This window comes from Aplidium turbinatum, chromosome 15 (genome assembly GCF_918807975.1).
Source record: "Aplidium turbinatum chromosome 15, kaAplTurb1.1, whole genome shotgun sequence".
NCBI classification, from domain to species: domain Eukaryota; kingdom Metazoa; phylum Chordata; class Ascidiacea; order Aplousobranchia; family Polyclinidae; genus Aplidium; species Aplidium turbinatum.
In genome coordinates, this window is record NC_137486.1 from 2,157,633 (window position 1) to 2,171,387 (window position 13,755).

The 13,755-nt window shown below is 38.7% G+C and overlaps 1 protein-coding gene and 1 pseudogene across 2 annotated transcripts; both read left to right on the forward strand.

Moving 5' to 3' along the window:
• Positions 1–2,446: 2,446 nt before the first annotated feature.
• Positions 2,447–3,335, forward strand: LOC145784103 (uncharacterized). Of its 2 annotated transcripts, XM_082595857.1 has the most exons (3): positions 2,447–2,679; positions 2,873–2,991; positions 3,271–3,335. In XM_082595857.1, the coding sequence occupies exons 1-2, from the start codon at positions 2,448–2,450 to the stop codon at positions 2,983–2,985; spliced, it is 345 nt and encodes a 114-aa protein (XP_082451983.1). In that variant the 5' UTR covers position 2,447; the 3' UTR covers positions 2,986–2,991; positions 3,271–3,335. The 2 variants fall into 2 exon arrangements, with proteins under 2 accessions (XP_082451983.1, XP_082451982.1); XM_082595856.1 differs by lacking the exon at positions 3,271–3,335 and having other exon boundaries at positions 2,873–3,199.
• Positions 3,336–8,109: 4,774 nt separating this feature from the next.
• On the forward strand, positions 8,110–12,565 carry LOC145784678 (protein FAM200C-like; annotated as a pseudogene).
• Positions 12,566–13,755: the final 1,190 nt, after the last annotated feature.

A 13,755-nucleotide genomic window follows, 5' to 3' on the forward strand; every position in this document is an offset into this window, starting at 1 on the left:
TCGGCAATTTCGTCTAACATTGCCAACAATACGCCAACAATTTCAATACTTCTTATTAAGCGTTCAAAAAGGTCTCAAAGATTTTATTTCAGGTTTATTTGTTTTAAACTTGAAAAATACTAACACAAACCTCTTTTCATGTGGTATTGCTTCTAAACACAGTTGTGTGATTGGTTAACATCGGTCAGAAGCATTGCCAACGTTGTGCCAATTCATAACAATTTCGGTGTTTTCTTTCAAATTAAGCAAATGTATGCCATCATTTTGCTACAATTTAAAATTTTAATAATAGGCTATCAATGCTGTTATTATTTTCTGATACCGTACAAGTATGTTATGAATATTTAAGACCAGCGTTGGTCAGAAGAGTAGCCAATGCTTTGCCAACAAAGTAGTTTCATTTCAGTTTGTTTATGCCAAACTGAGCAGAGGTCTAGAAAAAGGTAGGAGCAACAAAACGCGAACGCGATAACGTGCTTGATACCGAAACAGTTTAAAGTTTCCATTAACCTACACGTTTCCACAAAATAAACAATTGCAACGTTGGCTATATGCTGGATGTGAGGGCACAAGGTCGGCAATTTCGTCCAACATTGCCAACAATACGCCAACAATTTCAATACTTCTTATTAAGCGTTCAAAAAGGTCTCAAAGATTTTATTTCAGGTTTATTTGTTTCAAACCTGAAAAATACTAACACAAACCTCTTTTCATGTGGTATTGCTTCAAAACACAGTTGTGTGATTGGCTAACATCGGTCAGAAGCATTGCCAACGTTGTGCTAATTCATAACAATTTCGGTGTTTTCTTTCAAATTAAGCAAATGTAGGCTATGCCATCATTTTGCTACAATTTTAAATTTTAATAATAGGCTATCAATGCTGTTATTATTTTCTGATACCGTACAAGTATACTATGAATATTTAAGACCAGCGTTGGTCAGAAGAGTGGCCAATGCTTTTATTACTTATTTCCATTTTTAAAAATATCAATAGCCTACAAACCTTTTTTATGCGGTTTTGTTTAAAAATATGTTTCTGTGAGCAAACATCGGTTAGAAATGTTGCCAACGTTGTGCCAATTGAACAACTATTCTAAAATTTGCTACAGACCAGGCCAGTGAGAAGATAAATTGGGCCCGGTACCAATGAGATCTTTGGGCCTCTAAACAGTTTTAAGAATAACGTACTACATCTAAATATACGCGGTAGTTTGTTTGTTTTTCCGGACACCTTGAAGAAGTTACGGGCTCCTAACATTATCCAGGGCCCGAGTTCAAAAGTACTCCCTGAACTCCCCTGACACCGCTACTGGTGGGCAACTCCCAGCTTCAGGAGCAGTCATGTTGCGTCGAAATCTCTCCTCAATTTCTTGAAGCGAGATTTCACAAAACGATTGCTACTTTTACTTTCAACGATCCGGCAAATCGTTTTTTCTCCTCCCGCGGTGCATAGAACAACACTGCAGGCACAATAATTGTTGTGAAAACTCCATTATGACGTCACTACTTAAACTTTGACTGCTCAATATGACGCGTTGAAGTGAAATAGGCAACAAAGCTTTAGAATGCGGCGATGTGTTATATCAACGTGAGGAGATGCAATTTAGCAGAAGAACTTGGTTTGTTTTGATGAAGGAAGACAGAGGCCATGACTTAATCCTTTGCTAAAGGGATTATGACGTCACTCGATTCACTTCGACTGTTCAAGCATGGCGGTTGTGCGCAATACACAATTACGTGGAGAGCCGAAAGCACAATGCTTATGTGAACAACGCTAATAAGAGGAATTTTCGTTTAGAAATGAGCCAAAAGAAGTTTTAGAAGTGATCAAAATGAAACTTTTGGAATGACTTACGACAATGTTTATGAAAACCTGGTAAGTGAATGTCTTTTATTCATTGAACCTGAAATAATTGTGTAAAGTCGTTTTTGTCACTAGGCTACGTTTACACAATTTAAAGAAAGTTATAAAACTCAATTCAGAGAAAGTTATAAAACTCAATGACCAATGGAAAACTTTCATATGAAATATTCTCGTGACAAATTTAGTGCCAGTGCTCCTAGATGAGTGCTAAGAAGATATCAGCAAAGTAGCAGAGCTTGTGATGTTCCACAACATGTGTAGGGTTTTGCTCAATCTTTGATTCTGCTGCTCCGGCAGTGTTTGCCTGACTGCTTGAATGTGTTTGTATTTTTATGTCGTGTGGATAGGTCTGTGATGGTTGTAGAGTATTTGCAAATGTAGCTTTCATTGCCGTCAACTGAATAATAATAATAATAACATGTTTTATTTTGCGCCCATTGCGACAACATAGCCTACAGTAGCCTACACTGCGACCTACATACGCAACACAACAGACGACTGAAATCCCAAATAAAACTTTAAACGTTGGCTGTCATTTGTAACAGTCGAAAATTTCTGTAACAAGTGCTGAAGCTTTTTAATATGATGGATGAAACCCCTGTCATTACATTCGATTTACATTTTGCAGGTGGCAAATTTAAGTCAAGTTGTTGGCAAAAATGCAAGCGATTGTATCAGTGGACTTATTCCAACTATTATTATCGAACACAACACAGTTCAAGTCATGTCGAGAGCAAAGAAAGAAAAAAAAACATCGTGAAATCTAAGCACTCGTTTGATTGTTTAAAAAAGAATCTGAAAAAGGTTGTTCTTGGTGAGTACGGATAAATGTTTCTACTACGACTAAATGATTATGTCATAACTGTAATTGTGAAGAGTATGGAGTAATGTATGAAAATGTTTTAGTGGTGTACTCGCATTGATGTGAACAACGAACATGGTGGTTAGTAGGCTATGTCGGCATTTATATACTGATTTAACACTTCTTTTTTTACTTTCATGATTAGACATGGTGATGGCGCACGACAAAGCTGCTGCCGTGCAGCAAATTGATGAAGAGTTTCAGAGTGATTTCGAAATTGGAAGGACAGGCAAGGTGGCCGAAAACGGCAAAAACTAACTTTTGGTGAGCTTGTTGTATGTTTGAAAGACAACTGCGAATGTGTTGCTTTAGTTGTTGAATAACTATCTGTACACGCAATTAGAATGTATTGGAATTTGATTATCGCTCTGTGTGGCGCAGAATCGAATGATAAGTTTTTTGTCACGCACGTTAGAGAGAGGGATATTACATTGATATTGCAGATTGTCAATTAACTTCGTATTATCCTGGACGACTACTGATCAAAATCCTACACTGTTGCCAAACAGCCCTCTTGAATTAAACATTTTTATTCATTCGCAGGAATTCAGAATGATAAAGGTACGCAAGAAAAAGCTGCTGATGTGCAATGAATATCCATCTGTCAATACGATTTGATGTGGCTTGTTTCTAATAAATGTGAAAATATAAGAAGCTCGTCTGTTACTTTGCTTTGTCACAAAGGGAGTAGTGTTGCTTATAAATCCGTGTTGCTGCTGTTCTTTCGCCCAAGGATTAGCTAGGTTCAACAATAAACTTTTGGTGATGAGCGAAGTTTAGGTACAGAGACGTTTGGCAAATGCAAATGCCAATGCTGTTCAGATGTTTTATGCACCAGCTTGCTTCGCATGGCCAACCTTGGTCAAAGCGCGGGCATCACAATAGGTCAGATGAAGCAGCGTCATGGTGCATAAAAGTCAACCAGAATTTAGGCGCCAGATGAAGCAAAATGGTGCACAAGCCATCTTGCCAACGTTGGCCAGATACAGATGCCAACGTTGGCAAGATGAAGCAAAATGGTGCATAAAACATTTTGCCAATGTTGGCAAGATACAGAAGCCAACGTTGGCTAGATGCAGAAGTCGACATTGGCTAGATGCAGACGCCAACGGTGGCAAGATGCAGACGCCAACGCTGGCCAGATGCATCCAAATGGTGCATAAAACATTTTGCCAATGTTGGCAAGATGCAGAAGCCAATGTTGGCAAGATGCAGAAGCCAGCGTTGGCAAGATGCAGACGCCAACGCTGGCCAGATGCATCCAAATGGTGCATAAAACATTTTGCCAACGTTGGCAAGATGCAGAAGGCGACGTTGGCAAGATGCAGTAGCCAGCGTTGGCAAGATGCATAATCCAATGTTGGCAAGATGCAGAAGCCAACGGTGGCAAGATGCAGACGCCAACGCTGGCCAGATGTGCAAATTAAGGTCTATAACTATTGTAGGTCTATTAACTATTGGCTATAGGTCTATTAACTCACCACTCAGCTGCGTAGCCGAGTGGTGAGAACGTCTGCGCGACGTTCGAAAGGACGTGGGTTCGACACCGCTCCAGAGCACGCGGCTGTGCCTGGGCGAAAGACACTTAAAGGCAAGCCAAAATAAGGGGAGCAATTGACTCGAAGACTATATGTCACTTCGCTGCTTCCTGTCGTCTGTTGTATCGCATCTGTGATCGCAGTGTACTGTATGTTATCGCAATGGGCGCAAATAAAAGTATGATTATTATTATTACTATTATTGTATTAACTATTTGTATTAACTATTGTATTAACTAAGGTCTATTAACTATTGTAGGTCTATAACACAAATTGTATTTAAAGGTTGCAGAATAATGAAACTACAGGATAGTGAAACATTATCACAAATTATTATATTTTAACAGTCGTCCAAACGCCAAGAAACTCCATCCCTCTTCGATACCGAAGTCACCCGCATGCCATCAAGACCATCTTCATATCTTCTTCACTACATTTTTATTGATCAATGTAGCGCCAGAGAGCTATGTCTCTGACGTCACGTTCCACGTCAATAGAATTGTTCTAGAAGATTCTGGTCTTTGAGCACATACCGCGAACTGCCTTGCACGCAGTGCTCTCACTTTTAGGGATTTAGTTCCAAATTGGAACTTTTAGCCCCTTTCAGGGACAAATCTAGGGATTTTGATGATCTAGGGATTTTTTACAATTTCTTGTAAATCGTATTGTATAGTTTGCTAACTAGTAAATTTTGTTTTGTTTCCTTTTCTGATGAATGGATGAAACTGGACGGATGAGGCTAGGGATGTTTCAACCGCAAAACAACTGGGCATTGTTGTAGGCCTAGTCTATAGCGATGTAGAAGGTGTGTGTGTTAAAACCCAGTTCCTTGACCTTTTAGAAGTTAATGATGGCACAGCAGAAGGCATATTATATAGTGCAATCAAGCAGTCACTGAATGCAAAGGCATAGCAATGTGCATTGGCGTAGCCAGGGGGGGCGAAAAGGGCCCATTTCCCCAAAATTTTCAAAGTTTGGATTGCGAAGTTAAGCCCTTTATTGAAAATATAATAAAATTTGTAGAAATTTATATCGAAAGGCATCTGGCAATTAACACCTCCATAACTTGTACCGTATTAGACATACAGAAAGACATCAATAAATTTTGTAAAAACAAATGAACGAACTATTTTTAAACAAATGAACGAACTATTTTGAACAAACTATTTTTAAATTCAGACTTATTGCCGATTGTAATTGTATGTCACGAGAAATAATTATATTTAGGCCCAGGGTGAGATTGCTGGTTTGTGTTTTTTCAATTAATTTAGGGTCATATCTTAAACGTTTTATTTGCTGCTTTTGGCGTACGTGACTTTACATTTGGGCCTTCGAGACGTTTCGACGAGTTTCTACGCTTTTCTAGAGTCATATGATAATATTTCATAATCGCTTACTCTGCTGGGTTTTTGTATAGCTGAGTTTTTGGTGTTCTCTCATTTTAGCCGCAGTTTTTGCTCGTTGGTGTGTAAGAGCTGGCTTTAATAAGTGAATAGCTGTTGATCTGCTAATAAATTTCATACAAATATTACCCTAAAAGTGTTTCCAGAAAGCTCCATAATCCATTATTTGAGTGTAATTTTGCAAAAAAATTTCCGGGGTGAATGCCCCGGACCCCTACAATATGAGTGCCTTCGGCACGCTCTAACCCCCCAAAGTATTATTGCTTCCCTTGCTAAATCCATCAGGTGGCGATGTCTCAAATCAAACACTTCGTTGTTCTCTTGAATTCATCACGTATTTCGCTCCCCCCAATTTTTTTCTGGCTATGCCACTGCCAATGTGCAACATTGTCGGGTATTCATCTGACACTACCTATGTAATGTTTGGTAGCAACAACAGTGCAAGTTGCACGTGTCGAGAATTCAATTCAGTAATCAACCTTTTGTAAGGCGCTATTCCGAATTCCAACTATATGGTTCATCGTTATGTAGATTTGCAGTCGTGTTGCGTTGCATGAAGCGACTGTATGTAAAACTCGCTATTCCAAACTAGAACTTTTCTTAAAGAAGCTTAAATCATGATTTAAAATCAGTATGAAAAATCAAGTTATTAGAATCAGGATATCAGTATGTCAGTAGCCTATGCCAGATGTCAATGTATCAGTTTTATGGTTGCTACTGCTTCTATCTGCTGCCGCTAGTAGGCTATAACGTTTGAATCAGTTTAGTATTATGTTCAGAGTCTGTATGTTATGATTTTGGTGCAGCAGCTATGATTTCTGACTCAAGACCGTTAATAATGTAGAAGCGACAATACTTTATGTCCAGTTTTCGGTGGTGGAACGTTAACCATTCGGGTGTTTTCTGTTTTCGCTTTTGTGTTACTGGATCGAAGATTAGTCGAAGATTAAAATCATAAACAAATAGACTTGTGAGCAAGCACTACTCGTTTGGATGTAAGTCAGTAGATATACAGAAGCAAAATCAACCTCGTGTCCTATCATTCCTTGCCGACTTTGCCCAGGAATGTCGCCATCCCACTGATGGCTACGTATGAGCGTGTATGCCGAAAAGCAGCGTCTGCTACAATCAACACTATAATATCATGTTCAAATAATAATTAGTGTAGGCTATATTCCTGAACTCATCAGTTATTGATTGCTGTTTTAAAACTGCACCACTGTCGTTGCTACGAACACTTCACTTTATTTTAAAACGGTGCACTGTAGCCTACTATAGTTTTTTGTAGGATATAATAAGCTCACCGTACGTTTATAGCCTACTTAGTGCTCGTGTTTTTTTATTTTTATTTTTTTGTATTGGTTGTAAGGTTCAGTCGTCCCCGCATGGCTTCATCAACTGTCAAACCTCCAGTTGCTTTGGGTATGTGGAGCCAACTGATTTTTTCAACTAGGCCAGCGTTTCTCAACCTGGAGGTCGCAACCCCCAAGGGGGTAGCGAAGGTCATTTCAAGGGGGTCGCAAAGATATTCATAAAAGATTTTTGAAATCGCAAAGAATTTCGAAAAAATAAAAAATCTTTGCAGCAATCACTTTAGTAGCCTATACAGTAATTCAGTTCAGTTCAGTTTATTTTTTTGTTGGCGAAAAAGAAAGACACAAAAAGCAAAAACACAATAAACACAAATAATTCGCACAACAAGGATGGTAGCGAAAGACCAAAAGGTCACCAAAGTCAGCTGCCAGTCTGCCACCCAAACATTTAAACAAAAGACCCAAAATTAAGAACATTAACACATATAGCACAATACCAGCACTTTACATAGCCTAATAACAATGGAATAACACAGGACAACATAGAAAAACTGTGTAGAGAAATAAGCGGATGATACGTTTCAAGAGTGATCATTGTAGAAATTCTTTAATAAACATTTATATTTAAATTTAAAAACATTATAGCCTACGACTTTTCTTTTATTTCTTTTGGTACTTGATTCCATAGTTTCACTCCATTAAAACATAGCATCTTCTTACCAGAGTTTGACGTTGTAGAAGGCAAATATAAATCATTCTTTTGATTCTGACGGGTTTTATGATGGTGAATTTCGTTTACAAAAATAAAGCAGCAGTAATGTCGTAGCAAGGGACTAAAATTGGTTGCACTGTTACGAAAGAGAACGCGTAGCTCAGTTGTAGGCCAATTTATCATCGTTTGTTCAAGTAGAACGAATGAACTGAGTCAGCCTATTTAACAATCTTAAAACGTTTAGTTGTCGAAAAAACTTGGTAGGCAAAGTGAAGAAAATTGCGGTAAAAGTGCAGAACAAAGTTGTTAAAAAAACATTTGTCTAAATCAGATTTCAATGATTGTGGAGTTGCGTGAAGTGAGTTAGGAGTAAACGTATTTCAGTGAAATATTTTCAGTTCTATACTTAGCCTACCATGGACAAGAAACGAAAATATTTTGAAGAGTATTTAAAGTTTGGTTTTACTTCCATAGTCAGCAATGGCATTGAGAAACCACAGTGTGTTTTGTGCAATGTAGTTCTCAGTGCTGAATCTATGAAGCCATCAAAGTTAAAACGGCATTTAGAAACAAATCATTCCAATCACATCAGCAAGGGTTTAGAATTTTTTCAACGCCATGAGGCCGGTTTGAAACGTCAGAGACTTGATTTTACAGGAAGTTTCCAGCAAGAAAATGCTGCTCTAATACAGGCATTGTATGAAGTCGCACTGGAATTTGCCAAGCAAAAAAAAACGCAGACGATTGGAGAAACGCTTATTAAACTCTGCTTGTTAAAAACAGTAAAAATACTGCTTGGAGAATCTAATAAAGCGAAAATAAGACAGATATCCCTTTCCAATGATACTATTCAGCGGCGCATTTCAGATATGTCAGAAGATGTAAAGGAGCAGGTGTTAAATGAAAATTGAAATGAAAGCTTCTCCGATGTTTTCCTTCCAGGTGGATGAATCAACTGATGTTACTTCATGTGCTCAGTTGCTTGTTTTCGTGAGATATATTTATTTAGGGGACATCAAAGAAGAATTTCTGTTTTGTAGTGAACTGGAAGCTACTACAAGAAGTGTAGACGTTATGGAAAAAATGAAAACTTTTTTTGATTCAGCAAAGCTACAATGGAAAAATGTTTGCGGAGTTTGTAGCCTACTGATGAAGCACCAGCTATGTAGGGTTCACATTCAGGCTTTCAAAAAAACGTTAAAGAACTTGCTCCTCAAGCAAAAGGTACACATTGTGTTATTCACAAATATGCCCTTGCTAGCAAAACCTTACCAACCTCTCTGCAAAACGTATTAAATTCTGTGATAAAAATTGTCAACTGCATCAAATCCAGTAACCTCAACTTGATCGCGTCTGTTTAAACTACGATACTCTATAAAGACATGAATTCGGCACACGAAGTTCTTTTATTTTACACGTCTGTACGTTGGCTATCCCAAGGAAACGTTCTGAGCCGCGTTTTTGAGATAAAGGACGAAATAAAATCATTTGCAGAAACTAAAAAAAAGGAGTTTTTGTCATATTTTAGTGATGGGCTATGGATGAAAAGTCTTACTTATTTAGCAGACATCTTTGAAAAATTAAATGACTTGATCCTGGAACTACAGGGAAAAGGTACAAACATCATCCAACTACGTGACAATCTGATTACTTTTTCTTCAAAATTGCAAAACTCAAAATTGCAAAACAAAATCAAGCGGCGCTGGTTCGACTCATCTCGGGGTGTGCGCTTGAGCAACGTACGTTAAGGACTGCTCTCCATTCAGCGGCATCTAATGGATGGAATAGTTCCCCGGCAACAAGACTTCAACAATCGGAAACTTCACTCTGTAAATCTCGGTGACCGGGCCTGCGTCAGTAATTCAAAGCCTCTACAAGTACCGGGTATGCGAAACTGCCAGGATTAAGCTCTGCAAGAAGCTTTTCCAGTCCGAGGATAAAGATTCAATCAATCAATCAAGTGTGTCTGTATGATTTTACTGCACTGATTCCAAAAATGCTATCAGTTTTTTTCTATCATCGATTGTTTTCGAGATACAATGATTTCCGTTTTTTAATGATTTTTCCTAGTTTTTTTATACGGTTGTGGTTGCAACTTGCTATGATATGCGTCTGTCTACATTATCATGTTGCAAATCGGCGTCCTATTTCCTTGAAGAAGGGAATAGGGATGCAGGAGAGTGAAATCTCGCATACTAAAGAGCTTTTATTTCTTATCTCAGTATGTGTTTTATCTCAACCTGTTAAGTTCGGAATACTCTCATTAGAATGTCGTGTTCAGTGTTTACACAGAAAAGTACACCATGTAATTATATTGAATAAATTTAAAGCCTGTGTTCATCTTAAATTCAGGTCATCTTTTAAATACCGGTAGAGGAAATTAAAATGTCTATTAGGCAGTGCAAAAATTTACCGTACCGGATTGCTTTTGTTATGGATGTGGATATAACATCACCAGTGAACACACCGCATATATAATTGTGAAAGGAACAAAGCAGGCCGATTGGAGAACATAGGCTACAGTAGGCTAGGCTATAGAGTCTATATTTTTGGATGGACATTTGTTATCAGAATTAGTCATGACCACAGCATGGAATCTGTGGAAGTTGTCAAGCTAATCTGGAAAGATGGCTGAGTGGATTCTGAAAAGGTTATGTCTTTTGCAGTTGCGAGAGTTTGAAGAAAGCCGCAAATTCATCATGATGATTTCTTTTGCATGATAAACATATGAAGTATCGCAAGATCAAAAGCAGAAGAGCTATGCCATATCCAGGTTTATCTTCATGCTCATCCATTGCCCCTGTTCCTTATAGTGAAGTCTCACCCGTTCCAAACCCACCATCAAATGTTACTCTTTTTTGTGAATCACTAATGGCAATTTTTATGATTTGAGACTGGATTCAATTTTTTATATGCTGTAGCCTACAATTATTCTTTATTAACCTTTAGCAGTGGTGTTACTTGGAACATGACCATCAATTGAACTTCCTAACCAAGGCTCAGTCAGGGCACACACATCAATTTTGGGGTCAAAAATAAAGTCATTTAAGGAAAGATATTTATTTTTGATTAATCTTACATTAAACATCCAATAATGAAATTTACCAGAAGTGGGAAAATGTTGAACTGGAATAAGATTAGTTAAGTTCAAGTTATTTTGTTTGCGATGAAAAGTTATCAGTAGGGCGATTTTTTTGTAACCTAAAAAACTCAAAAACGTGACTTTAATTTTGCGAAAAAGTAACCAAAAAGTAACTTTATTCAACAAAAACAAGAAAGCGAAAGAAATGGCAGCATTTCAACATAAAAAAGCATCTAAATTAGTTTCAATTTGTGCTCAAATTATAATTACATATTCAAATTATACATTATGTAGCCTAATGTTTTACATTCTCAGGCAGGAAGTTTCTATCAACCAAACACTTTTGCTGTTGCAGGGAAAACAATTGGATAGTTAACTCAATTTGTTTCATCGAAAAAATTACTTTACTAGTTTTCAGTAATAGGCTACACGCGATGCTGTAGCGATCGATTATTAAAAGTCTTGGCATTACATAGAATGTAAATTCATCTCACCAGTAGCAATGAAAGGTAACTAAATACTGTAGGGAAATTAGACAAAAAGTATGCAAAATAAAGTGACCTAACGAATGAAAAGTAACCTAAAAATACAAAAAGTTACTTTTAGTAACTTTATAACTTTTTAAATATTGACCCCACAATCATGAAATTTTAGTTCTACACTTTTTTTGTTAATTGGTATAATTAAAAAAAAGTAACTAAAAGTAACTTTAGTGACAAAAAATCGCCCAAGTTATAAGCCTACTAGCAGTGTTGTACGTTGACGCCGTCAATTTGACGGCGTCATTTGACGGCGTCAACTTTTTGTTGACGCTGAGGCTAGCGCCGTCAATTTATTCTATTGATTTTCAATTTTAATAACTCATTCCGAGCTATTTTTTCTTAACTGTACTTTCCACTTAGTAGATTTTTTACTTTTAACAAAGTGCATCCTGAATAAGTGTACCATAGCCTACTGCTGCTTTCTTGAGTTTAATTTTCCAGGCTCAAGGTCTGCTGCAGCTATAAGATAGCGCAAAAACAGAAACCAAAAGTTAAGTCCAAGAATAGTAATCCATAGAATTTTTCAGAGCATCATAAACTTTAAAATTTTAAAACACTGGACTTTAAAATTTTAAACCACACTACATTATATTATTTAATTCCTTAAACCTTATTCAAATTTTGAGAGTACTTTCAACCTAAGTACTTTCATCCAAAAGAAAACTCTGTCAAATGATGCTATAGGCCTACATAGTGGTTCTTAACCTTTTTCCTTGTTAGCATCACTTTGAAATCATCAACTATTTTTCTCACCTCTTTTAAGAATGACTCAAAAGTATTGTTGTTCACATGTGTAAATAAAAAAATAATTGTTTTTTAAATCTTTATTTAGGCTATATAACTCACAATAAAATAACTCAACGTGATGCTTTCCTCGTACTTGGGATCTAAAAATTGCGTTTTTTTTCTTGATGTTTCGTGTCTCTATCCATCTCTACGATTTAACGCACTTCTCCATGCCACCTGTCATGAGGACTTACCAAGACGAGATCTACGTTTCTGCCAACCGCAGATCTTCTCTAACGCAGTCTAGCCAACGCTTCATTGGACGTCGTAGAGGGTTATTTCAATGGACGTTAAAAAACTTAATTTTTTTGGCCCCGCAACTTCTTCCATGCGTTGCACGTGTTCGCACCAATACAGCCTTCTCCATCTCATGACATCTCTAAGCTGATGGATGCCGAGCCTGGATCTCAGTTCTTCCATCGTCAACCGATCAAACAACCGGAGCCGGACGATCAACCGTAGATCTGGTTACACTTATGACCCAAGATATTGAGGATAGCTTTTTGACTAAGAAGAAGGATGGCGCCGTATTTGTTGATCTCACGGCTACCTATGATACCGTATGGCATAGCAGCCTTACCTGCAAGTTACTCCGTCTGCTCCCTGACAGACACATGGTCTACATGATGATGGAACTTGTGCAAAACTGCAGTTTTACCCTCACAATCGGTAGCGGTCGTCGAAGCAGACTACGCCGACTTAAAAACGGCGTCCCACATGCCTCAGTCTTGGCTCCTCTCATGTTCAACATATACACATACGACCTGCTCCCCACCATCTCCAGGTATTATGCTTACGCAAACGACCTGGCTTTCCTGTATTTAGCGAAACATTGGCAGTCAGTGGAGAGGAACCCCAGCCAAGACATGCAAACCTTTCAGCATAACTCCAGAAATGAAAGCTACAGCTCAGCAAGGCAAAAACAGTGTCGGCGGCCTTCCACCTTAACAACCGGGAAGCACAGTGTGAAATAAACATCAACATTGATGGGGAACACCTGCCCTACTGCGCAGAACCTACTTATCTCGGCATAACCTTGGACAAGTCACTCACATACTGCCGACACTTGGAGTCACTGCACAAAAAACTATCTACATGCGTCGCACTTCTGAGGCGACTGGCGGGTCCTTTTCGGGAGCTGGTGCCAAAACCCTTCGCACAGCCACCCTAGCCCTTGTTCATTCCACCGCTGAGTACTGCGCACCAGTCTGGTGTCGTAGTTCTCACATCTACCACATTGATACCGCCAGCAACGACGCCCTGCGTACTGTGAATAGATGCTGCGTCCCACTCCGACGGACTACCTACCCATCCTAGCAGGCATCCAACCTCTGAGCTACGTCGTGAAGGAGCCAGGATTTCTCTCGCTCGACGCGCTCTGGACCCCGACTATCCCCTCCACGCAGCAATCAAGCGATCACCACCTATAAAGCAGCGACTGAAATCAAGACGCCCCTTTGTGCCTGCCGCACAACAACTACTTAAGAACTTGGGTTAAATGTGAAACACTGGACGAACCACATGTGGAACACGGAGTGGCAAAACCACACCTCCACGCTCTGTGACTTCATACCCGACGCCGATCCCCGTCCACCGGGGATGTCCCTCGCAAGGCTTGTGTGGGTCAGGCTTAACCGCCTACGAACTGGCGT